Raw genomic sequence first — 26,516 nt, 5'->3', positions numbered from 1 at the left:
GGTCTCAAGGACCTGGGAATTCTGAAAGCAAGTATTACCAGTGAAGACTGAGGCAAAGGCGGCACTGAGTACCTCAGCCTTTTTCATGTCCTTTGTCACCAAGTCCCCTGTCCCATTTAGCAGCAAGCTTAATGTTTCCCTACTCTTCCTTTTGCTGGCAATACACCTGTAGAAGCCTTTCTTCTTTCCTTAGTACTCCTTGGTAGATTCAACTTCAAATGGGCTTTGGCATTCCTGATGCCATCCCCTATATTCTTTTCGGGTAATGTGATGATGTTTTGACATCTTGTATGCTTCCTTTTTGTGTTTGAATTTAGTCAGGAGCTCCTGGTTCGTCCACACAGGCCTCCTTCCATATTTGCTATTTTCTGTTTTTCAGAGTGGACCATTTTTGAGCTTGGAGGTGATACTTGAACATCAGCCAGCTCTCCTGGCCTCTGCTTCTGGCCAGGGTTATATCCCATGAGGTTCTTTAAAGCAAAGCAACAAAAGGCTGCTCTCCTGCAGTCCTGGATTGTCGTTCAGCTTTTTGCCTTGTTCTTTAACATCGGAACCCTGAACTCCACCCTGTTATGGTCACGGCAGCTAAGATTGCCCCTGACCTTCACATCCCTGACTAGTTCTTCCTTTTTTGTAAGAATCACGTCCAGCAAAGCATGTCGTCAATTTGGCTTCTTGATTACCTATGTTAGGAGGTGGTCATCAATGCACTTTCAGAAACCACATGGATTGCTTGTGTTCTGCTATGTTTTTTCCCTCCAGTAGATACTGGAGTGGTTAAAGTTCCTAATGAGGACCAAGGTCTGTGAGCATTATACTACTTCTAGTTGTCTGAAGAGGGCCTCATCATCTTCCTGATCAGATGATCTGTAGCAGACATCCACCACATCATCATTCATGTTGGTCTGCCCTCTAATCCCGACCTGTAAGTGGTCAGCTGGCTGATCATACATCCCAAGGCAGTGTTCCATGCGTTCCTGCTGCTCTCACTGAAAGGTCAACTCACCCTCCTTGCCTTCTTAGCCTGTACTTCCGAAAGAGCCTGTGTCCATCCTTTGCAGCATTTCACTTATATGTGCTATCTCACTATGTCTCTGTGATTCCAATGAGATCAGAGCCCTGCAGCTGCATGCAGACCTCTAATTCCTGCTGCTCCCACATGCTTCTTGTGCTGTGTGTGTTACTGTACAAGCACTTCAGAGAGGAACCTGCCCATACTGACTTCCCAGAAGGGGTAGGAGAGCTTCCCCTATAATGCTGCTGCCCTGGAGATACTTCAGAGTTTATGTGCATATGCTTGGGGTGACCCCACTTCAGCCTTGTTTTGGACAATCCCAGCTTCATGGACTTGAATTTAATATATCTTTGCCCTCTTGCTCTCTTTCTGTTTTCTTCCCTGTTCTTTTCTCTTCTTCCTTAGCTAGAAAGCTGTGAGTAACCATCAAGAGGCTGTGAGGCAGTAGGGTGGGGAAAATGTCATCTCTGTCAGTTGTGTGGTGTTGTGGACATGCTGGAGGGAAGGGATGCCATCCAGAGGGACCTTGACAGGCTGGAGAGGTGGGCCTGTGAGAACCTCATGAAGTTCAACAAGGCCCAGTGCAAGGTCCTGCACGTGGGTCGGGGCAATCCCAAGCACAAGTACAGGCTGGGCGGAGAATGGATTGAGAGCAGCCTTGAGGAAATGGACTTGGGAGTGCTGGTTGATGAGAAGCTCAACATGAGCTGACAATGTGCACTGGCAGCCCAGAAAGCAAATCGTATCCTGGGCTGCATCAAAAGAAGTGTGGCCAGCAGGTCGAGCAACCATATGTATTCATCCCCAGTATAAGTATCCGAAACCTCATTAAGACCTAAATAAAGTTAACTTTCACATGGTGGTATTTAAAGAGTGATGTACCACTTAATAGAAGTTATTTGTATTGCATCCTTGTTGTTGAACAGTTTAGACTGTCTTTACAGGGACTGTTTGAAGAGATCTCAATTTCTTTCAGAGGTTTGAATGCTTGACTAACAGAAACGTGTTAGGAATACAAGAATTTCTACTGATCTTGATTACTAAGACTGTGTGCTGCAGCACTGATGGAATTTCTTGTTTAAGTACCATAAAGGTGCTAGAGAGCCAAGACAAAAATAATACATTCTGAAAAGGCACCAGGAGCTTCTTAGCATTCAGTTCTGGCAGGAAAGATAAATTTGGAAAAAATGAGCATGAGAACATTGTTCTGTTACTTGCTGTCACTTTTTTTTTTCAGTGAAACATTTTTTTGCGTGTTCTCATATATTAAATTAATGTGTCATCAGATTTCTCTGAATTAGAAATATCCAATGATGTTTTGAGCATTAGCTAGTGGTGTTAAATGCCAGGTGGCAATATCATGTTGTTTTCTGAGTGAATTTGTGAAGCAGTAAGACTTGTTTTTATGTAATATGTAACTTCTGTTATTACTTCTGTTGCTCTATCATTACAGCATGCAATGAGATTATATTTTGAAGAATTGTGAAATAGTGGAAACTTGTTATCCAGTTAAAAGCAAACTTTCAAATGAGTTATTATTTCCCCTCTTCCTCTGATTTGCAGGAGACAGCTGCGATCACTGGATGCATTACAGTGATGCCACTAAAACCAGAAGTGGATGGGCCAAAGAATTATTAAATGAATTCAAAGGCAATGTTGAATTGCTTAAGCAGGCTGTGAAGGATCAGGTCATAGAGTCTCCTCCCAAATCACCACCTGATGTATCTCCTCAAAACCTACAAACAGGTACTTTGTTTGCATCACTAATGCTCTAATTCCATGAAATGTTAAAACTGTTCTAAAAAAAGACTGTTCTTTTCAATGATTCCATCACTATTCTTTCCTACAGGCAAGGAACAGATACCGAAAGGAACATCTAGGGCTTCCTCTGTACCTTCCCAACAACCAAAGGGCAAACTGATGTCTAGTCCTATTGTGGTTAGACTTGCAGATTTCAATATATATCAGGTACATTTCTTCAAGTTAGTAAAACGGGCTACTTTGCCCTTGACTGTTACATAATGATGTTTTTTAAGGGACAATTCTGAAGCCCACTGAAATTAATAGAAGTCCTTCCATTGATTATTGGATTAGACCTTTATGGGCCTGCTTCTGCTTTGTTAAAATCACTGGATATTTTATTACTGACTTTATATTAGATTATACTCTATAACAATTACGTTTTGGATCCAATTTCTACTGTTCCCAAATCCTGACATTTGGAATTGCATCTTTTCATTGTAGTATGTTAGGTACCCAGTATTTTAATATGTGGTTTTGTATTTCATGCTTTTCGTATTGACATATTTTTCAAAGTACATAGATTTTTTTTTTTCAAATGTTAAATTAAGATTTTTTTTAAATGTTTCTACTTCTTTCTTGCCCAGAAAGGTGGTGGATGCTCCATCCTTGGAGACGTTCAAGGCCAGGTTGGACGAGACCCTGAGCAACCTGATCTAGTTGGAGATATCCCTGTACCTTGCAGGGGGGTTGGACTAGATGACCTTTGAAGGTCTCTTCCAGCCCTAACCATTCTATGATTCTATGATTCTCCCTCCCCCCGTGATATTTTGAGTAGACACTTTAACCATTCTTTTCTCTCTGTCCCCCACCCCCGTGCTCACCCCCGATTTGTTTCAGTGAGTAGTTTTAGTTGTGGGCTGTGGTCCATATTCACTCCTTGGTGCAGATAGGAAACAACTGTAAATAGGGAAGGAGTATGTCTCTAAGGAAGAATGGTAGTGATCTAAGAGCATCTGCTCTAAATTTCAGGTCCTTACAAAAAAAAATGCTTAGTGTGTGCCCTTAGTCATTGTGACTTCTACTTGCTCCTGTTCCGTTTTTCAATGCTTTTATGCCATATCACTTCTGGTAGAGTGGGAGTTTGCAACTTGCTGCCAGGAGCCTTCATCTGAGTTTGAAGTGGTTTTATAATATCATTTTGTACTGTCTATGTTTTTATTTGCCTTTTGCTCTTCAGATGCTTGTCTCCTCCTCCTCTCTACACAAATGTGTTTTCAATTTTTTTAATTGTCATTATTTCTATGCAATTTACAAAAAGGTATTTTTCTAAAATATTACTTGTTATTACTTGAATTGTGTGTATTAATGCAGAAATGTTTACAGCTTGAAAACAGCTACACAGGGTGAAGCAGGCTTATAAAGATTACATATTCATTATTTCCAGTGAAACTAATACAAGTAGACATCATCATATATTCAATATTAATAAGTTGGCTAATTTCAAACTAGCAGTCTGACCTACTAAGTGTTGAATGAAAGAGCTCTGTTTTGACAATGTACTTTTTAAACTAGGGTACCTTCCAAGAAATGTAAGGTCAAAAGGTGATCTCTTTCTTGTTTCATACTTTACATTGGAAGGAAACAGAAATGGAGGATTACTAATCTCTAGTGTCTTAATTCTCCTGTGAAGCAGGTCTTTGGGCATTGCCAGGTACACATATCTCTGCCAGGTGCATGCTGAACACTTTGCTTAGCAGTATACAGTTGAGACTTGGCCCATGTACTGGAATCTGTCCTTATTTACAGTACAAGGACTTCCTAACACTTGTGTAATAAACTTATTTAGCTTATCTATCCCTTATCATCTAGATACAGCATCCTTTTGGACAGATGGTATGCAAATATACCACGTCCTAGCATAATTGCTGATACAGGAGCTGTAGTGTTTGCAATAAAGGTATCAGGTCATTCTAGGCTCTTTTGAAAGTGACTTGCTGCCTCCTGCCTCGCACGAAGGAAGGGAATCTGATACCATTAGTACTATACAGTTTTCTTGTGAAACTGTGCTATGCAGATTGCTTCTACTACAAGGCAACTAGGTGTTTCACATTGTCTGCACTTTGTGTAGGGGGATCTACATCTGAGAGCAGTGGAATGTTACCCTACTAGGGGCTGTGCCTTGCAACTACAAATGCTTAGTGATTCATAAAAATGTAATGTGTTAATGAAGTTAATCTTTTATCTTTTACAGGTTTCAACAGCAGACCAGTGTCGTTCTTCCCCTAAAGCTCTGATCTCTTGCAATAAAAAGTCACTTTATCTTCCACCAGAAATGCCGGCTATTCATATTGAATTCACTGAATATTACTACCCAGATGGAAAGGACTTTCCTAGTAAGACACTTTTTTTCTACTGAACCATAAATTTTGTGTGTTACCTTCAGCTTTATGAAGCTTAATACTGATTCGGGGTTGACCATTGGAAATAGATAATGGCTTTCTAAAACAGAAAGAACACAACACTGCTCCGTTTCCACAGTGTTTGCTTCTGGCAAACTCCTATAAATACTGTTTTCTATAAACATGCTTTTTAAGTCTGAAAACACTCACAACCTTTTACTAAGACATAAATTCTTCATTCTCCAACACACATGTATCACATGTAATGCACATAGTCTGACTACATAAAACAACTCTATTGTGGTAGTATCTAAGATGCAATGAAGATCTACTGGAGTTATTTTTATTAATGTGTTATGGGGCTGGCCCTGTTTCATATAAAGAAATGTCAGTGGATTTCTTGGGGATGGGACTTAAGGACAGCAAATCTCCTTGGTCCTGCCCTTCGTCTGTAATGAGGACATTCTCCCCCTCTCCTCAGACTTCATTCCATTCAAATATTAGCTTTTACATTCAAAAATTCAGTTCCTTGCTTAGAGTGAGAGAAAGAAGCATCACTTTAGGTATCCCCTGACAATTTATTCTTCCTTGGGACCAAAGGAATGGATTTCCCTTTTTTATCTCTTTAATGTAAAATACTGGTGAAATGTAAGTTTGCATTTGTTTTTTTTTTTTTTAAAGGAAAACCAGACAAAACCCCAAAAAACAACTCCTAAACGTTTTACTTGTTCTCATTATTTTGTTTTGTTTTCTCTTGTAGTTCCATGTCCAAACTTGTATGGCCAGTTGAATGCTTTACAGTTCACCCTGGATGAGAGAAGTATTCTTTGGCTAAATCAGTTTGTGTTGGATTTGAAACAGAGTCTTATTCAGTTCATGGCTATGTACAAGTTAAATGGCAATTCAAAATCAGATGAACATGTTGATGTTAGAGTTGATGGACTAATGCTAAAGGTATGCCGTCATTGAGGAGGGGTTTTGTGTTTCTTTGGAAGAAAATGCTTTTTCTCTTATTCTAAACAGCTGTGCCAAGCAGCTTAAGGAATAAATGCACACAAAAAAAGGAACAAACAATGCACACAATATGCAACACTGCTCTGGAAAACTGTGCAGAATATGATGGTTTTAAGACAGACATTGGTCTTCCATACTACTTCGTCTGTGTCCTAGGTGTATTTTGGTTTTGTATTGAAGACCTGACTGGAGGTATTAACAAATTATTTCACTGTATTCAATGAAGTTGATGTGGCAGAAGAAAAAAAATTGAGCACTGAAGTAAAAATAACTAGCAAAAAAAAATCATATTTGCACGCTATACTAATACAAGGGCCTTCCTTTGTTCTTCTGGTTATAACATATCAAAACTCTTTTGTCTTGTTAGCGAATGCCTGAAGTAAAGAAAGTAGTTCATCTGAAGGCTTATTTCCTTCTCCAAAACCCATTCTCACCATTTTCTGTCTTGCGCTGGCCTTTGGCTGTAGTTCAGGTACACAAGTTCTCTATATGTTTATTCCAGAGGAGTGGTGCTTATTAATGCAGCTGAACATCAGGTTTTAGCTTCCCTTGTCTTTTCCTTTGGAACAAACAAATTTTTTTTCTCCCTCCTCAATTTGCATTCGACGTTGGTTTCCAAGGTTCAGAGGTGAAGAAAACAATGAATCTTTTCGTTGATGCCCACAGAAGTTTCAAGGGTTCTAAAAAGTCAGCGTATGTAGAGATGGTTATCTTCCTAAGGCTCTTGGTGCATAGTTAATGGAATTTTAAAGGGACATGTTTTGTACTGAATGAAAACAATTCTTGAGAGCTAACAACCTATAAATACAAATACAGACTGATCTAATATTGAATTACTACTATATATGAATAGCCCACTAAATTAAGAGAAGGTAAAAATACCCTAAGTCCCTCATACCTTGATTCATATTAGTTGTTTCGTCCCTGTCTTAACGGCATTGTTTTTGTTCTAGCAAATTATGGATCTCTTATTATTGATGTGCTTGATGTTTACATATCGTATAATTAATTGTTATATAGTTACATATTTGGTTATTTTGTGCTGAGTCCTTCTATGTAAGTGAAAATGATTCATCATTCCCATCTTTTAAGTGTCTTTAGGGTGAATTTTTTATTCTGATCTTTCTAGATTTCTCTCCATAGCAAAACTAACGTGGTCAAGTTCTATGTTAGCAAGATCAGATAAAGGAAATACATTTTTTTAATGCAAAATCCTGTAAAATTTGCACTAAATATATGCACATTAACTTAAATCCAGTATACTGAACTATTTTATTGGGTTTTTTAGGAGTTGGAGTATATTTTTATTTTTATGATGAAATAAATTGATTATGATTATCAAATAATGGTGACAAAATACCTGTTCTGTGTTCTGCAATGTTGATAATATTAGCTGTATTAGCACATTTAATTGTTTCTTTGTATCTCACCATGGAAATAAAAAATTGTAGTACTCAATGTATTGAAAATCCCTATTTGACAAATCAGATTGAACTCCAAATTATAATTGTCTTTCAAAGTTTTAAATACTTAGAATACTTGAAAAGACTTTGTGCCAAGCTGTTTCTAAGTTGAAGAAATGAGACACTTCAGCCTAATATAGCTGACCTAAATCTAAATTCTTCAGATAAGACCGAGACCCTTATTTTTTTGTACAAACTTTGAGTTTTAGATGCCACAGTGTCCTTAAAAATAAGAGAAAACACAATTATAATCTGTGAGCCTGACTTATCCCTGTTCTGTATTAGTATACTTCTGTTCTCATAAAATTCTGTTTATATTCCTTTATTTTGGCTGTCATGGCTATTACTTTGCTTCTTTAATTGTATACCTTCTTAATCTACATATTTATAACCAGATGAAATATATTTATCTCTTGCAGTTCATCATCCCATCTGAAAACAAACCAGAAATTCATAAAGATCAACCTCGTGCACTTTCCATTCAAAGTTCAGAGATGATTGCTACAAATACAAGATACTCGCCAAACTGCAGACACTCTGATCTGGAAGCTTTGTTTCAGAACTTCAAAGACTGTGAATTTTTCAGTAGAACTTTCACCACTTTTCCAAAGTCCCAGAAGAATTTTAATCTTTTGCATCCAATCTTCCAGAGACATGCTCATGAACAAGATACTAAAATGCACGATGTTTATAAAGGTTATATCATTCCAAAATTGAATAAATATGCATTAAAGACATCTGCAGCTACTGATGTTTGGGCCTTGCATTTTTCCCAGTTTTGGATCGATTATGAAGGAACAAAAAGTGGGAAAGGACGGCCAATAAGCTTTGTGGACTCATTCCCACTTTCACTTTGGATTTGCCAGCCAATAAGATTTGCAAAGTCACAGAAAGAACTTTTATCCCATAATCAGCCAGCTTTGAACATTCCAAAAAGTGAATCTAGTGATCTTGCTAATAGACTGCAACGTAAAAAACTTTTAAAGGAATATTACAGCAGTGAGACGGAGCCCTTGACCAATGGCATTCAAATGTCAGACGCTTCAGGAGTGCTTTCTGAAAGCTCTTCCTCTGATGCAGATGTACATGTTCTTGTCCATGTTCAAAAACATGTAAGCGTGCAGATCAATCATTACCAGTACCTTTTTTTGCTGTTTCTCCATGAATCCCTTGTATTGCTCTTGGAAAACTTAAGGAATGATGTAGAAGCAGTGACAGGAGAACCTGCAAAGCAAACAGATGTCTGCATTGGGATCCTGCTGAAAAGTGCAGAACTAGCCTTACTACTCCATCCAGTGACTCAGGGAAACGCTTGTAAATCTGCAGCTGTGGAAGAAGAAAGTCCCATGGCTTCAGAGCTGTCCCCTTTAGGAAATGAGGAAGCTCTTACTTCAGAGAGTAAATTAGTTGGCAATAAAGTAGTACAAGCTGGTATTACTAATTTTGATTATGTAAGTGACTGCAAGCCTCTGAATGCTGAAGTTAATAAAGGAATTTTAATAGATCCTCTTCTGTTTAAATCAGACAGTAATACAGATTTTCAGAAAGGAGCGTCATTTTCAGATGATGCATCGGATAAAGGTTTGGGAGATACAAGTGAAGGAGGAAGCAGTGGACTTTTTAGTAGAAGCGATTCAGAGGAGGTCTGTGGACCTCTAAGTGAGAAAAGTAGCTTGCATCCTAGGGATTCAGCATCTGTTTTACATAAGAGAGAAGATTCTATTGAATTTTTCATTGATAAAGTGGATGACAAAAACATGTTCTCAAGTAAGTTAAATGAACAGGAAGGTACAACCGAAGGCTGTCCTAACCAAGTCACTGACCTAGAAACAGAAACTGCCTTAGAATCTGAAGAGCTTGAAATCAACAAAGAGAAAGTGACTTCAGTTAGAATGTTTGCGTCCCAGTCTTCATCAAGGTATAGAAGATTTAATACTATATCAATTGTCCTGCTTTTTGAAAATATTTATCAATCTAGTTGGCCACATACCTCTAGCAATGGTCAATGGAAGTGAATATCTAGTAGGTGAAAATTTTGAAACTATATGAAGATATAAGATATGTAGTATCCAGCATTCAATGAAAGCTAAAATGAACTGTTAATTGATTAAACTATTTACTTTTAGTTTAAATGTTACAAAGTATGTATTGATAAAAATATTGACACAAATATCTACATGAATGCCTGTTGTTTCTATGCTTATCTCTTTTTTCTTGCCAAAGAATTATTGAATAATCAGACTTTTTTCTTTTATATCTTGGCTGGTTTAGAGGATTTTTTTTTAAAAGTAACTTCTATGTAGTTCCTTTATTTTTAAAAGTAACTTCTATGTAGTTCCTCTAATTTGAAATAATAATTTCCTAATGTCTTTGTATTTAAAAAGTGCAAAGCCTAAGGAACGCTGCCCGTCCAACCTCCCTACATTCTCTGTTTCTTACAAGAATATGAAGAGAAGTCCATCACAAGTCTCTCTGGATACCATCTCTATTGATAGTATGATGCTGGAGGATCATTTAATAGAGAGTGATGGAAGTGACAGCCAAAGCTTTCTGGAGAAAGGTAAACAGGTTTAACAATTTATTTTTAAGCAATACATGAAAATGTTGTTTGTGACTAAAATAATACTCAAAAGGATTGCAGTGCAGCAAATCCTGGATACTTTACAGCACTGTTTCTGTTAGTTTCTCCAGTCAGTAGTATCAAGTATGTGCATAGCACATAATTTCAAGGGAAAGCAATAAGGTGTGCTACTGAATTAAACACTACTTAATTTTCCTCTCTTGAGGAGAGTGAAAGCATTGCAGCACTGTGTAGCAATGCTGAATTAAGCAGAACTGTTCCATGCTTTTCTTAAAAGCTGTTGCTTTGGCTATAAGTGTTTACAGATTTGTACCCTGAATCAGTGTTATGCTCGAAGCGGTAAAGAAGCTTTAATTTTAAGAGTAGATTAAAAATAAATAAATTTTCACTAATACTCACCATGCTAATTACCAGGCAGATAGATTCGGTAGTCTCCTTGCAGCTTGTTCTTTACAGAGCAGTTCCTAGCTATTGACTAACAGCAGGTATTTGTCCAATTTTTGCTCATCCATGCATGAGCGTTTGCTCCTGATCTGAGGGAGGAATTCAGGCATATGGTAATTATGTCTACGTAGTCTGTAGTATTGTGGGCTGATGCGGTTGTAATGATCTAGTAGCTCTCCGGCAAAACTGATTAAATAATTTTCTAATCTCAGGAAATACGATGACTTTATTGGTTCTTCTTTTCTGATAAATGAATAAAGAATGACAACAAGTGAATAAAAAATGGCAATGTTTTCTTCTGTAGGATTTATTTTCAGTCTAGAGCAATAGTGAGAGGAGTGCTGCAAACCTGTTACATATTTGGACTGTAGGAGTATTCCTGCATATGCTTATGTGGGAGTATGCCATAAAATAAATTTTCCATTTTAAGTAACCTTTATATGTCTTTTTAGCTTGTTAAACAATATTTAACTGAGGTTAAGTCTGCATGCTTTCTAGTTGTCAAGGAAACACTACCATGATCACTCTAACAAAAATATATATAGCTTATTTCTCTAAACATAAAAATGCAAACATTTGCCCTAAAGGCACTGTGTAGTATTTTAGATACATGGCTTGGAATCTTTAATCTTTTTTTCTGCTGGATCAGTTTGATATTTGATTTGGAAGACTAAAAAAGGCCCTTCACATTTTTTAGCAATGCATGTAGAGTGCCATTTTGTTTTTGTCACTATATCCTGCCTTACTTGCATAGCATCTAGAACTTTGAACTCTCTGTAAGAGGAATGGATTTGGCAGTTCGGTCATAAATATTTCTTTAATCAGCCATTCAACTCATCTTAAAAAATGAGTTAATGTATGCATACAGTAACAGACACTGACTTTATTCTTAATGCAGGAGTGATTCAGGTATGCCATGCTAACTTTGCGTTTTTTCTGATGTATATATGGAAGGTATTACAGCCACAAACTATCAAAGCCCATCAGAAAATGCCCATGAAGGAGGCACAGTGGTTGAAAATTGTGATGGGTCATCTCCAGATGCCATGAGCGCTGCTTCAGAGAATGCCCATGAGACTAGTGAAGAAATGGTAATATTATTGAATTCCACAAGAATACATGCTTCAGTAAATTAAGCCTTAAGGTAGAGCTAAAATGGATGCTTTTAGGTGATTTTTCAAGTAGTTTGGGGATATTTTATTAGTGTGTTATGTAAGCCTATAGATCTAACGCACTTGTATTGACTACAAATGAAGATTATAATCCAAGTTACACTAAGCATTCTCTGCCCTTGTTACCTCGTTTATAGCCACTGTTGATAAATGACAGTAGCTACTTAAAAATGTCAGAAGACATTTATGTTTTAGTACACAGCAATTTTTTGTAATATCATCATGTTCTTTTATGCTTTATTGAATACAATATTTAAAACGAGCTTTTTAACATCATCAAGTATAGATAAAAGAAAGCACCATAACTCTACATTTCTTGTATGGAGATATTTCCTTAGCACTGGTAGCATTCTGTAGTATTTGCAAATAAGAGAGTAACAAACTGCCCTACTGGGTCAGATCAGAAATGCCTCTTGTCCAGGGTTGTCAGGACAATGCTCAGCGTTTAGAGAACATAATTATAGTGCATATAGAGAGAGATTCCCTCCCTGAGACACCGTGCAGGGTCCAACTTTTTCCATCTGACTGTCTACTTATTCCTTGCTGATCTTTGCTCTAATCAGTGGTTCTTAAATTGTATCAGTTAAGATTGTGAACTTTGTGAACTAGAAACCTAAGAATATATGGGCCCGAAGAAGAACAGTGAATTTACTGAAATCTGTTGTTTGCTTGCTGGTGTATTTTCCTTTTTAGTAATGTTAGTCATGTAATCCTACCTTTGCTTTAAAATATTTGTGGATCATCTTCATGTAGAGATAAAAAAAGCAGCTAACTTAAATGATTGGTTCCTTTTAAATAAATTTTCAATCATTGTGCATATAGGTAATATGGAAAAAAACAGAATTCATTCAGATTGTTGTGCAAACGCATGTTGGCACATTTTTTTCTACTTGTAGAATATAACTAAAAAGTCATTAGAAAAATGAGCCAAAAATAGTAGTAATGATGATGCACATACATCTTCTGGTACCAAAACTGACTTTTGAAACTGGCTGCTACTTTTTTTTGAAAGATGCTGCAATCCAATAAATAGAGGAAAAGGGCTGACAACTATGCAGGTAGCTAAAGTTTAGTAGTCTATCCCGGTTCTTCAACCTCGTCCGATTCAGCACTGCAAATGCTTGATTGCGCTTAGGATATGTGGGGAGTTGAACGCAACCTTCGAAAATTCCAGGTGTTGCATAGGTCACATGCTTCTTTGTCAGAGTGGGGAAAGTCTGTCTCACTTTCATGACTTTTCTGGCCAATTCTGAATTGGCGTTATTGGGTTGTAAATACAAGTGTCTGCCTTTGGATAGACAATTCAGCAACCTATTGTCAAGCCAATGGGTGCAGAAAGAAAAGAAAAAGAAACAAGAAAACTTTGTGCTTTTTTGTGAGCAAGGGATGTGGATACAAAGATTCTTTTCCTTTTGTGGGGGAAAAAGTTTAGACAACTTAATAACAACTGTAAATTCAATTTGTAATCTCATATTGCTTTATCTTAATTTTGTTGACAGATGTCTGTTGTGGTTTTCCAAATATTTGGTGTTAATGGTGAAATTGACATCAGAGGTGAAGACACAGAAATATGCCTACAGGTCAACCAAGTGATACCAAATCAATTGGGAAATATCAGTGTCCGACACTATCTTTGTAACAGAACTGTTGGTAAGAACTAACAATGAGATCTCAATGTTACAAAATTGGAGTTGGAAACTTTTTGTTCTAAGTAAATAAAAATACTGTATTAGCCTTAAAGGACAAAAGCAGTTTTACATTAGTACAATAGCATCCTTTTTATGTGGGTTTAGAATATCTACTCTGACTTATTTCCTAATTACCGTATGTTGAAAGGGAAAGAAATAAAAAGGGAACCATTTCTCATGTTGTGCGTAAGAAAAACCAAACCACTGCATTGCATTGAATTCTGATCATTATTTCGCTTTTTTTAAATCAAGTAAGTTGCATTACATTATGTCATTGTTTTATGAAGATGGAACTCCTCTACTGCACTAAGGATACTTTTCCTTAAGTGTACATTGGTTTGAAGGACTGTCTTTTTTATTCAAAATATATTTCTGTAGATTAAATTAACACCCACAGTTTAAACAGATTTATAATCTATGGTTTAAGAAAAGTTAAAAATTGACTCTGTGTCAGGAAAGATGAGCTGCAAGGACAGCCCTTTTCTAAGCTTAATAGGAACACAGGATGTAGTTTCATGCCAGATATTTGCACAATTAGATCAATCAGTGTATTGTCAGAGCTGTTCTTGGGCATGAGTACGTACACGTTGTCTGCCAGAAAACCTAGTTCGCATACTGTGAGGTTTTTTTCTTGGCATGATAAATTGGCGTGCCACTTCATGTCACAGTTTGCTTTACTCCCCTCTGCCAGCCTTCCACACAGATTCCTGGGTGCCAGCTCTGTTGCACTGTAGGGTTTTTGGGGCAGATCCCTGATGCACCTGCTTCTGGTTCATCTCCTTCCCAGGAAACAGCTATAGCAGCTTTCGGCTGCCATTTATTTCCAGCCTTGCAGCAGCATGACTTTTCTTCAGGAAGTTGTGCTTGGTGATACAGCCTCTGATGCCCTAGCTAAAGAACCCATTTACTGGTAAGCTGAGCAGTTGCCAGCAGCTGCTGCCTCAGCAGCTGTTGCATGTTGTTGCAGTTGTGTTCAGGCATTGGAAGGTAAGAGGGAGGTCCAGCAGGGAAGGCTCATCACTGACCTTCAGTTCATGCAGCAGACAAACTGATTTCTGGTTATCTGTTGTATCCTCTGTAAAAGCAAGAGGGAGTAAATAGTAATAACATACCACCTTCCTGCTCTCGTGTGGATCTTAAACTAGAATCTGCTTCCTCTGGTTCCGCTGCTTATGAGAAGCTTATGCACTGGCTGATTGATTTTATGGACAAAAGGTTATAATGTGATTGGAATCTCTAAATACTTCCACTACATATCTCTTCCTTTCTCGATCTGCTGGGTATCTGGATGGGTGGGGCAACAACACTTTTTTGGTACATCGCTTGTCTCTCCCAGTCTGTAATGTACATCTTTTCTTCTCTCCGCTGTAGGGCTGTGCTTTCTGTACTGAATCAGGAATCTTCGGCAGCCACTGCTGCTCCCCATCTGCCATATTTACTCTAATAGAAGAACTAAGGGAGAAAACAGTTGGGTTTTTTTTAAAATAATTCCAGAGGATCAAGGGTTGGGAAAAAACTTGAGAATTACATCAAAAGAAACAATTTAAATGAGTTAATGGTAACAAAATACAACTAAAAGAACCAGTAAGCAAAAGCATAAGAAAATATCCTACTAAAAGCAACCCCCCCAAGACCCTTAATAAAACTTGCTCAAATGCTGAATTAATAATTGTAACCAGTAAACTGAGGAAACGTGGAAACATGTAAAGCAATGAATAATCAAGTCATAATTACAGTCTACAAAGGTGTTCTGGGTAAAAATAACCATTTAAAACCTACTATACTGTTAATGCAGTAGGTGTAGAAAGGGAAAAGTGTGCCTACTAGCTGGAATAAGCTTGAGGGCAGCGTGGCAGCTGTGCACTTCCCTGCTGGATGCAGGACGATGACTTCATCAGATCTTGTCTGGCAGCATGTACAAAAAAAGGGGAGATGGAGTATGGCAGAGGTATTCTGGGAAGGATAGTGCTTTTAATGAGACCGTCACGCTTGGAAGAGAAGGGAACAGCAGTTGATAGAAGCTTCCGAATTGTTTAATGCAATTTTTACTCTGTCTGCTCTTGACTGTGCCCCTTTCAGATACGTGCAAGATAACCAGGGTTGACTTCATGACTGAGACTGAATGTGTGGTCTTTTTTTCTGCTGTTTTTCTACACTTTGGTGGATTCTTCTGGCCATGATGCAGGCTCTCTCTTCTGGTCCAGAAATACTTAGGACACATATTGCTTATTTCTTTCTCTGTCTTTGTGGGAAGAGTAGAGATCCTTGAAGAAAACAAAGTTTCCCAAACCAATTGCAGAGACTCGTTGAACAGAGTGGTCATTTTTCTCCCTTCTGGAGAGTTGCCCTTCTTCTCAAGGACTGTTAGTAGCTAGTTCTCTTCTGTCTGGACTAGAGCCACAAAAGGTACCTGATGCTTCCATTGTGCTCATTATTATTATTATTATTTTTGGTGGAGGAAATGTGAGATCTAGCACTTCTTAAACATTGGAAGGATTGAAGGATGGTGACACAGCTGTTAGTATCATGGAAACCTGTATTCACAGAGGTAGCAAAGGGAGAGGTTCTGGTTCACAGCAAAGGCTGAATATTCTCATGTTCATTTACAGATCTTCCCATTGGTCTTTGTCAACCCAGATCAATGATATGTTCATGTACCCTGACTCTGGTGCCAATAGATATGTGCATATGCGCTGCCTCTGCTGCTGTACTAGGTCATCCATGAGAACTGGGCACCATATAGAAAGAGGAACCAGGTTAATCTACAGATAGGAAAGCAAATTAATTACCCTGCCAGGCTGCTGTAGCTCCAGGCAATATCTGTTGCATGCTGTACTGAAGCTTGAAATTGCAATTTTCAGACCTGTATTACATTCAGGCTGAGGCAGTATCACTTGAATAAAGTTACTCCTGCCTCTTGCTGTGTGTCTGTTTGACAGCACTTTGTTCTAGAACAGTTGACTAGCCTGCACGTTTTCTGGGATGAATACAGAAAGTTAATTATCCTTCTTCTCACCCCTCCTTTTACCCTACTTTTTTCTTTGTAAAATAGACACTGATACAGTTCCTCCTGACTGCTTAAAACCTTCTTCCCATTACTCTCCTGGAGCTATTTTTCTGGAGACAGCACGTTTAGTTATAGTTGATATCCATGGGCATTGCATGCATCTGTTTTCCTTAGTTCTGTTCCCTCTCAGAGGAAGCACACTGTCCAGGAACATAGTAGGTGTTTAACTTTTCTAGGCACCATATCAGCATCCCCACTAGGGATGTGTCCACTTCTCCAGTTGTTAGGAACCTGGTCCAAAGCCAGTTTTGCCCTAATGTTCTTTGTCGTCTTGTAGGTTCTCATTAGGCCCATTATAAGCCACTGCTGAAGGTTCCAGAGGTGTCTCAGAGTGATCTGGTTTGTAGTTTTGAAAAACAATACATTACACACTGCTTAAGAGGAACTGAACAGGTAACATTCCCCTACTGCTGCTTCCCAAGAGCAAATAAGAATTCTTCCTAGGTCCAGCAGAGAACTTGCTGTGACTGGTAACCAGCCATCTCTGGGCCTTGACTCTGAGTTTGTCTCTGACCAGTGACTGGGCTAGATACTTCTGCAACTTTGCAACCAGAGAAAATACATGTCTGTCCATAAAGAAAGCTTACACTTTGTGATCTTACCTTGAAAAGACTTTGGGAATCTGGAGATACTGATCTTGGGGACAAGAATTTAGGAGAATGCAAAAAAGACTGTTGTAAAGACCTGTGGGATACCAGTGGGAGGCTGCTGTAACTTCATCATAGACATGTTGCCTTATCTGCATAACTCTTATTCACTCAAAGCTAATCTATAAAGTTCTTTTCAATGAATCTCACCCAGCATAGTGTCAGTGTGACTGAGTGAATTGTCATCTGGTTTCTACAGTTTTGATCTGTGCTTCATCTGGTTTAGTGTATCAGGAAGCTGAATCCTTAAATACTAATGCTGTGAACAGTTGTTACAGCATTGCAGTAGCAATTAACAATTTACTAATGAAACCTTTTAAAAATGCGTTCACGTGCTGCAAATGTCTTTTCTTTAACAGGATACCTGAGTGTATCTATAGAGACTTGATATGTCAAAAAGCTTGTGTCTTGCAAATGTAATGTGATCAGCAGTGACGCCTTGGAATTGTAACCAAGTGCCTTGTAAACCAGATGTGCAATTTCAGAAGGAGCACTAATTCTGTGAAGTATGGTTTTCCTTTATGTAAAGGCATCCAGGATTAGCTTTACTAAAGAGAAGCGATGTAACTTGCAGCCCACCAGCATACTATGTTTTTCTTTCGCAGTACACGTCTGATTATTCAGAGTAAGTTCTCTCTGAAATGGAGGAGTAGAGTATGCTGCGTTCATTACAGTAGGCATTATTACTTAATGTTAGACAGTACACAGCAAAGAAGCCACCAAGGAAGAAATCTGCACCTCATAGGATCACAGGATAACAAGGTAGAGGAGTGGAGGTGCTGTCAAGATGTCTCTAGTGCTGTTCTCAGAGCAGAGTCAGCTCTGACATCAGGCCAGGTTGCTCAGGACTTTATGCCATCAGGTCTTGGAAAGGACCTCCAAGGGCAGAGACTGCACAACCTCTCTGGGAAGCCTGCACCGCTGCTTAATTTTCCACATTCCTTACATTGTATGAACCTCTTTTTGTTGCAATTTGACCTGTTGTCTCTCAACCTTCCATTGACCGCCACTGTGAAGAGCCTGGCTCTGTCTTCCTCATGTCCTTGTAGATATTGGAAGGCTACTAGTAGATTTCATGTATGCCTTCTCTTTAGCTTTGCAGTAATTGCTCATATATGCACAAGCAGAAATCAAGAAGAGGAGATTACAATAAACTTCATGTCAGTTATATGGAGTGAGGAGAAAGAATACTATTAAAGAAACAAAAATAGAAAAGGAAAATTTTAAGTCATCTTTAACTTTATCCACTCTTTTTTCCAATATCTAAGCTTAAAAACACTGGACTTTCTGAGGGAACCAGAGTTTAAACAAAGAAGCATTTTTTTGTTGTTGTTTTAACTCTCAAATTTGTTTTAAGTTAGATGCTCTGTTAATGTGCATTAACATAATTCAGTTGATTTTACTTGAGTGAGTTTCTTTTCATCTATGTTTCAGGTTTCAATGTTTGCTTCTTAATATAGTTACTGTGAATATGCTTTTTGTTATACAGATAACTTCTGTAGGTCAGCCATCATAGTGACCAAATGACTTGAGAATCCCACGGGGTAATTATTTCTGGTTGTGAACCCTCTTTTTTTTGTACAACAAACGGATACTGGCCACCTCTACCCACCTCGATATCTTGTTATCTTAAATATTTTACATGATTTTATTTTATTTTTAGAACTGTTTGGTTGAATGTTGCAGTTATCTTTACTGGTTAAAGATACTGAAACTAACAAGAAACTGCTAGGGTTTTGTTTCAAGATTCAAATCTACTGCCACCCAGATAATGGAAAACACCATGTGGTCATGTTCTCCATCTTACAGCATTGCTGTTTGTGTTCCTGTGTGTTAGCAAGTAAGTTCCCGAAAGGAAAGGCAGAGAATACGTGCTGTTCTTTAAAGTGTGAACTGACTTAATTGTTTTTTTGAATTAAAATTGAAGGAGTTAGTAGAAAAGTATACAAAATAGTTGCTTTTCCATCATTGAGACATTGAGGAAACACAAATTTTTGTGCACGGTGGTACTTCTATGTTGTCCTTTTCTGTTGTCACAATGAGGTACTAAGACTTGTGTGTACTGTTTTTTTCTCTTTAGTACTTTGAAGTGATAGACTTAGAAATTTGTTCTGAATTTCTGTATTTGCAACACTAATTAATGAATAATACTTCTAAAGTATTTTGAAAATCTATTGGACAATAGAGGTAGAAGTAATTGCATCATAATTACTATTTTTGTACATTGTGAAATTTTGATGCAAATTTGTTTTCCTTTTCCAACAGGTTCTGATTGTAAATCTGTGGCTGGACCCTTGAATTCATCACCTGAGATTAGTTTGAGATGGGAGAGTGGGCCTAGTGCTGTCATACATTCTCTGCTGGCCGTAAAAAATGGTTTTCTTCAGTGTCATGTAGAGAACTTCAGTGCTGAATTTCTAACGTCTTCCCTCACAAACATTCAGCATTTTCTAGAAGATGAAACTGTCGCAGAAGTGATGCCTATGAAGATAAAAGTTTCTAATGCAAGGATTAATCTGAAAGTATGTTAACAATGAGCTATTCGGCTGTTCTAAAGATACTGTGTTCTTGTTTCTTTGATGATAAACTACTAATCTGGATACAGTTAACTTCAAAGAAACTGCTATCATACTCTGGAAGGTCTTTAGATAACACTAAAACAATTTAAAAATCCATAGATTTGGTTAGCTCAGTGGTACGCCTAGAGGGGAATTCTCTGCATGACCAAGCTATTTATATGAATTAATATTTTATACTTTTTTCCTCCTCTCACAGTCTCTTTTGTAGAGTGATAGTGTCTGGGATTTTTATAGGTAAGGTATACCAAGTACCTAAAGGCACAATGTAGGTTTTTTCTCATTGGGCTTTTTTGCTTAGATAGTAATGGTTTCTAATTGCAAACGACAGATTTTAGAGGTTAATGCTCTCTCCTACTTAGGGGATAGTTCTTGCAATGAAAATTCAGTACACAAGAAGGAAAAAGGTTATGGGAATTCCAGTTCAAACCACGTGAATACCGTTTCTTAGAACCCAGATTTCATGTTCTGCCCTACCTGGAAACAGATACTAAATAATGCAAGCTTTTCTCACCACCGTAGCCTAAAATAGTAGCATTAAGAGGACACTCCTGCTCAAGTCTCCTAGAGGATTTTCTTTCAGACATTTAAAGGAGACGGTGAGTCCTGTGCTGCACAACCATAGAATATAAAGGCAAGGACATTTTTTGGGCAGCTGAGTGTGTGGTGGGGGTACAACAAAAAACAATCAATCATAAAGATAAGATACTTATAACATTGCTTTGGAAATCAATAATCACCTATATAAACTTGGAACAAAGTGAGGACTGGAATAGCAGCTCCAGTTCTGCATCTGGGGTGAAGGCCTTGATTCTGCAAATATCATTCTTGACTGGAAAGGCAATTGTTCTCTGTCCAGTGTTCTACTGAAAGTGCATCGTTATTCCCTCCCTCTGTTATGCAGCTTTTCCATCCCCTGAGGATCCTTAGGCACTCCTCTAGGGCTGTTTCTACTACAGGAGTAGCACTTTCTGCAAGACCTGTGGATCTGTTCCTCAGGTTTCAATGTATCACAAATGTGAATGCCCAAATGCAAAAAGGAAAGCCTCATAACATATAGTCATTTAAATTTAAAAACAAGATAGTGCTGGTTTATTGGAAAGAAAGCAGACTTAAACAAAATGTTCTTGAGAAAGCAGCTGTTTGAGGTGGGGAATATACATTAATAAACCGGCAATAAGAGTCTGCTCAGCAGCGACAGTACTGAAGTGCTCACTCAGCAGTGCACACAAGTCACAGTGAAGTTACTTACAACGGTTGACAAAGTGCAAGTTTGACATACAGGTGATTCATTGCTGTAGAGCTGTTGAGTAATAAAGAGCAAGAGGATATGGTTCAAACTTATGCTGTATTGCCTATTCAGTGCAGTATATTCTTCTGCTCTGCATGAGACTTCATGCAGTGTGTTTCATGCGAGGGGAGGAATTTACAAACAGTTATTTTATTTTTTGCATTTTCTGCTGCAGTCTCAGGGCTCTTGGAAGAAACTTCAGCAGTTATATCTCAATAGCTTTCTTGCTACGTGCTTAATGCTGATGTGTATAGTTTCTGATTATACTGACTGTGTTATTCTGCTTGACAGCGGTGATGACCTATAAAAACTTCCTAGGGAGACCCCAAAAGAAGTAACTTGTGAAATTTCTCTTCTGTTGAGTACAGTAATATAACTGAGCTGCAGCTCGCATCATCCCAAGCTAAATTCTAAAAAGACAAAATCCTCTCAAGAATGATAGCCATACTTATTCAGTCTTTAAATAGTTCAAGGGAAAATCAGATACTATATAGTGCGGGCTTCTTATCTCTGATTCTGAGAGCTCCTGAGCTGAAGAATTTGTTGAGTTGGGATATAATCTTATTGAGATGTCTTTAAAAATACTTTGAAGTATTTTAGCCAGACTGTATATATTGAGTTCAGCAGACTTCCTCCAGATATAAATGTGGGCCTTTTATATGATCCCTGGGGAAAAAAAAAATGGAGCAAAAGTTTAGTGGAGATCCCATTAGAAAATTGTACTCTGAAATGCTCCCTTTCAAGTTTCATTAAATTCACTTAGGTTTAATTGAACATCTTAATTAGCTATTTTGATTTCCTGGTAAACACCTTTTTGAATATTTGTATTCTTTAGGATGACAGTCCACGTGAGAATCTCAAGGCATCTGAGCTGGTACCCATAAAACTACATATTGACATACTCTGGATAGAAAGAAATGATGATGGCTCTTTTCTTATTAGAGGTTTGTATGTTCCTGCACCTTGATAGCTTATTATTACAATCTAATTATTATTAATACTGGTTTTTTCCTTTGTGCAGACATGTGGCTAATAATGAAAAGATAACTGATGATAATTTGTGTAAGTTGTGTTGCTACATACCTGAATTCTAAGTGTAGTCACATAGAGGAAAATCACCTTTTTGAGTAGTGTATTGGCTGTGATAACAACCCACAGTTGAATCACCCTGAGAAAAGTAAAGATATGCATATAACTTCATCAGGATACGCTTCATCAGTGTGTATTGCTTTGTCATGATAAGTCTCAGGGTCCTTCAGTTGACTACAAACCAAAGAAAAAAATTACCTTTCTTTATACATTACCAAGGTGGTTACCTGTTGTCTTTGTGGTGTTACAGGTAGTAATAGAGCATATTGTAAAACAAAAGACTATTTGAAAAGTACCAGTAGCAATTTTCAATTCCATATATGATGGTGATGTCCTGGGAGCTCATGGATGGGATTGCACCGAGACTTGTATTTTGAACAGTGATTTAACATCGTACTTTTCATGAAACATGTATGCCCTTACAGTCGGTTTGTTGTGTTTTTTTTTTTTCCTACGTATATGGGCGAATACTAAATACTTATAACAAGGCAATACATTTAGATCTGGAACTTTACTGTTGTCTTTCACAGATATGTCAAAGAATCGTAGAGAAATCTAGGTTGGAAGAAGCCTGTAGAGGTCAACTGGTCCTACTCCTTGCTCAAAGCAGGGGCAGATAGATCAAGTTGCTCAATGCCCTGTACAGTCAAGTTTAGAGCATCAAAAAGGTGATATCACAACCTGCCCTAAATAATATGTCACAGTGTTTGACCACCCTTATGGTCAATTTTTTGGTGATGTCTAATTGGATTTTCCTTCATTGTAGCTTGTGTCTATTGCCTCCTCTCCTGCCACCTCGAGACAGAGGTGCTTGAGCACTTGCCAAGCACCTCAGGGAAGTCTGGTCCATCTTCTCTGTAACCTTTCACTAGGCAGGCAAAGGTGGCATTAAGATCACTTCATAGCCTTCTCATCTTCAAATTTGACAAGCACATCTCTCCAAGCCCCTCACTCATACATCATGTGGTCCTGGCCATGATTAGCTTGGTCATCCTCTGCTGTCGATATCTTTCTCACGCTAGGGAATCCAAAACTGGATCCGGTACTTCAGATGTGGTCTCAGTGGTGCTAGTATAGGGCAATAATAACTTCTCTCCCTTGCTAGTACAGCCTGTATGTGCCTGGTCTTTGCTGTGAGAGCTCACTGCTAACTCATGATAGATTTTTTTGTTGACCAAGGCCTACAGGTCATTTCCTGCAGTGTTGCTTTCTGTCCAGTTGATCCAGGAGGTTATTTTCAGCTGCAGGGCTTCATACTGCCTTCAGCTGAACTTCATGAGGCTCCAGTCTGTCCAGGTTCCTCTGAAAAACAGCCTTAGCCCTTAGTGTGTCAGTCACTTCTCATTTTGGTATTGTTCACAAAATCACAGAGGGTGCACCCACCCTTTCATCCAGGTTCTGCATATATTAATGCATATAACATGCAATGTTTTCCATGACTTGAGGAAGAGGAGCCTACAGGGTGATCTTAATGCCTCCTTCACCTGCCTAATGGGAAGGTATAGCAAAGATGGGCCAGACTTCTTAGAGGTACGCTGTGGCATGATTTGCTTGTATTTTAATTTCTCCACATTATCAAATACGTTGTTTGAGTATTTCAAGATGTTCAATGCATTTTGATCATTTTTTTGCACTAAACATTGGAAGAAATAGTAATTTAGTGAGACAATAAATAGTTTTAAGGTTTCTTTCAGCTCATATTTTTCCTCTTTTTGCTGAAGTGCTTTGATTCCCATTCTTGTCATGGACTCCTCAGGTACAGTGACTTCAAAGGCATAGGTCAAATGCTATCTGCACTGCAGTGATTTATGTATCTGCAATGCTACATTTTTGAGTCCTCACGTGTGTGTAGTGGGAGGAGAGGGGATAATGAACAGAAAACTCTTGTTTAGAAAGAAATTAAAAAAAACCAAAAGAGCCTAGAGTATTTTTCAGGCTGGTAAGAAACCTCACTTTTCCCTTGATGTACAGCAGTATATTTTAATAGATGTTACAGCAGTTATAAATACTAGAACATTTCTTTAATGCTAAGTCATTTAAATTATTTTTTAATTTAAAAACTTGATCCTGCAGGTTTATTTCACTGTGTCTTCAAATGTAAGTGCAGTCTTCAGATCTGATTTGGACCTGGAGACAGTATGTTGATAGCAATATTAATAGTTCTCAAACTTCTAATTATTCAGAGTGCATATTTTGTGGTGATGATATTGGTCAGTATAAAAACGTTATAATTTTCTTCAAGCTGGAAGTTACATACTGCTTCTTCTCATGCCTCCTTTCCATTCTCTCTTTCTCCAAAAGGGAGGTAATTTTTTTTATTATTACTTTAAATTTGATTTTGGGAGGTAAATATAAATGTACTTAATATTACAAGTGTATTTGTTTAGGTGGTTTTAATTTTGTGCTGATGAGAATCAAACTTTAAAAAAAAAAAAAAAAGACAAAGCCCCTAAGCACTACTCTTAAGTATCTTTCTGTGATACAGACAATCAAAGAGTAAATGATGTGTCAAAGCTGAAGAATTCAAGTAGTGCGTTGCAGCAAGCAACTGGACCTGTTAGACATAAAACTCAGGACCAAGCCACACAGACTACTTGTGAAATTCCCAGACCTTCTAAATCAAGCAGGGATTCAGCTGACTTCATTAAAAATGAGGTATTAAGAATTCCTTTTGACTTTCTTCTCTCCCCTCAAAATTACGTTACAATCATTAATCATCGTAATTGTTAGATTGTCTAGAGGTGGGCTTGGGGGTTACTTCTGTTTAGAAATCTGTTTTAGATGGAAAATATGAATTGTGGATGTTATAGCATGGTTCAGTACTCAGGCATGCAAAATAAATTTAATACTGCTTCCTAAATAGGGTAATAATACACTACAGACTAATTATTTTCTTTTACATCAGAGAGAGTTTTATGAGGGAGCAAGCACCTTCTTCTCCCCATCTCCCTCATCCCTGTAGAACAAAACTGCCAAAGACAAAGGACTAAACTGTTAAGTCAGACCCTTACCAATCTATCAATCATACTTGGATTTTGAATTCATGATGACAGAACTTGCACATCAATTTGGCTGTTTTTTCCACTGAGTAAGAATCCATTCTAGAGCTCAGAACGTGATGTCATTTCCACTCTACTCCAGAATGGAAATGGCGTAGCTAAAACATTGAGTATCTTGCCTTTCGAGCAAACTGCATCAGCTCTCTCCATGTTCTGAACTCATTGACTGGGAATCAGTCACAACTGACTCAGCCCCAACAAGCCTGCACTCAGCGATGCATGTGAGCATATGGTATTTTAATAAGTTACTGTAACGGAAAAAGTTGACAGTATGCAGGAATATTAATAATGCTATTTTCTAACCCAATCATTTCAGCTTATTGAAGAAAATGAATGTCTCAAACAGGAACTAGCCAAAGCCAAAATGGCTCTTGCTGAGGTCCAAATGGAAAAAGATGCCCTGCTTCATCGAATTAAGAAGATGAATGTTGATCATCAGTAGGACGGTGTTCTGTTGGTGCAAGGCACCATCAACAGAACTTCAGGTGATGGTGGTATCTAAAATACTGTTTGTGAATTGCTGGAAGAGATGGTTATTTTTTTTTGTCACACAGCTTTCTTATTACGAACAACATGTTTGTGAACTAGTTACTATTCTGAAATTCTCATTAAACATTGTAACTTTTTTCAGCCCATTTTAAACTGAAATGACTTTGGAAAAATAAGTTTATACTGTACTTTATTAATTCACTGAAGGAAAAAAATCATATCATCTACTTTTAATATTATCAAAGGAGATGTTATTTTAAAAATGTTTTCTGAAAAATGGGTGGCTCAGCAATGAAAGAAGGTACCTAGGTGCATAAATGAGTAAAATGTACCACGCCTCATTGACAAAAGGTACCTCTGTTTGTTAAGATTATGTTGTTCTATTATTACCAGAAGGTATCTATACAGAAGGTTACATTTGCACTATGATGATACGGGCTAGATCCTCTAGAATAGTATAGCTACTGAAAATTAAAATACCAGCCCTAAACTGGCCCTAAATTCAGTATAATTTGCCCAGAGAGGATTCTAAGAATAATCCTCTGGTGCTATAGATTTTCATATACCCTTTCCATATGCATTCCTAAAATACCACAGTAAATGCTGGAGAATTTAAGTGAGAGGGCATACTACTGGGCTTTCCTTCTGCCTGAAAGCCCACTGTTATCTGTACAGCTAAATGTAATTTAGACATTCAGACTTTTTTTTTCCTCTCTCCGTGATGAGGATATAACCCTGCAGTAGGATCCAGCCCTTTGTGAAAGGTGAGCTTTGAGCCA

At 37.9% G+C, this 26,516-nt stretch overlaps 1 protein-coding gene across 1 annotated transcript in view; it reads left to right on the top strand.

Moving 5' to 3' along the window:
- BLTP3B (bridge-like lipid transfer protein family member 3B) overlaps positions 1-25,958 on the top strand; it is a 45,345-nt gene extending 19,387 nt beyond the window's left edge. Inside the window, exons 10-21 of the mRNA XM_086610955.1 lie at positions 2,579-2,761; positions 2,865-2,983; positions 5,010-5,151; positions 5,918-6,111; positions 8,054-9,552; positions 10,019-10,194; positions 11,614-11,750; positions 13,331-13,481; positions 19,499-19,755; positions 21,936-22,044; positions 24,675-24,844; positions 25,565-25,958. Coding sequence (XP_086467081.1) covers positions 2,579-2,761; positions 2,865-2,983; positions 5,010-5,151; positions 5,918-6,111; positions 8,054-9,552; positions 10,019-10,194; positions 11,614-11,750; positions 13,331-13,481; positions 19,499-19,755; positions 21,936-22,044; positions 24,675-24,844; positions 25,565-25,690 — 3,263 coding nt within the window. The 3' untranslated portion in view covers positions 25,691-25,958. The remainder of the gene's footprint in view (positions 1-2,578; positions 2,762-2,864; positions 2,984-5,009; positions 5,152-5,917; positions 6,112-8,053; positions 9,553-10,018; positions 10,195-11,613; positions 11,751-13,330; positions 13,482-19,498; positions 19,756-21,935; positions 22,045-24,674; positions 24,845-25,564) is intronic.
- The last annotated feature ends 558 nt before the right edge of the window (positions 25,959-26,516 follow it).

Source organism: Tauraco erythrolophus, chromosome 4, assembly GCF_009769465.1.
Source record: "Tauraco erythrolophus isolate bTauEry1 chromosome 4, bTauEry1.pri, whole genome shotgun sequence".
Taxonomy (NCBI): Eukaryota; Metazoa; Chordata; class Aves; order Musophagiformes; family Musophagidae; genus Tauraco; species Tauraco erythrolophus.
The sequence above is the reverse complement of the archived record's forward strand: the minus strand, read 5'-3'. Positions and strand labels throughout refer to the sequence as shown.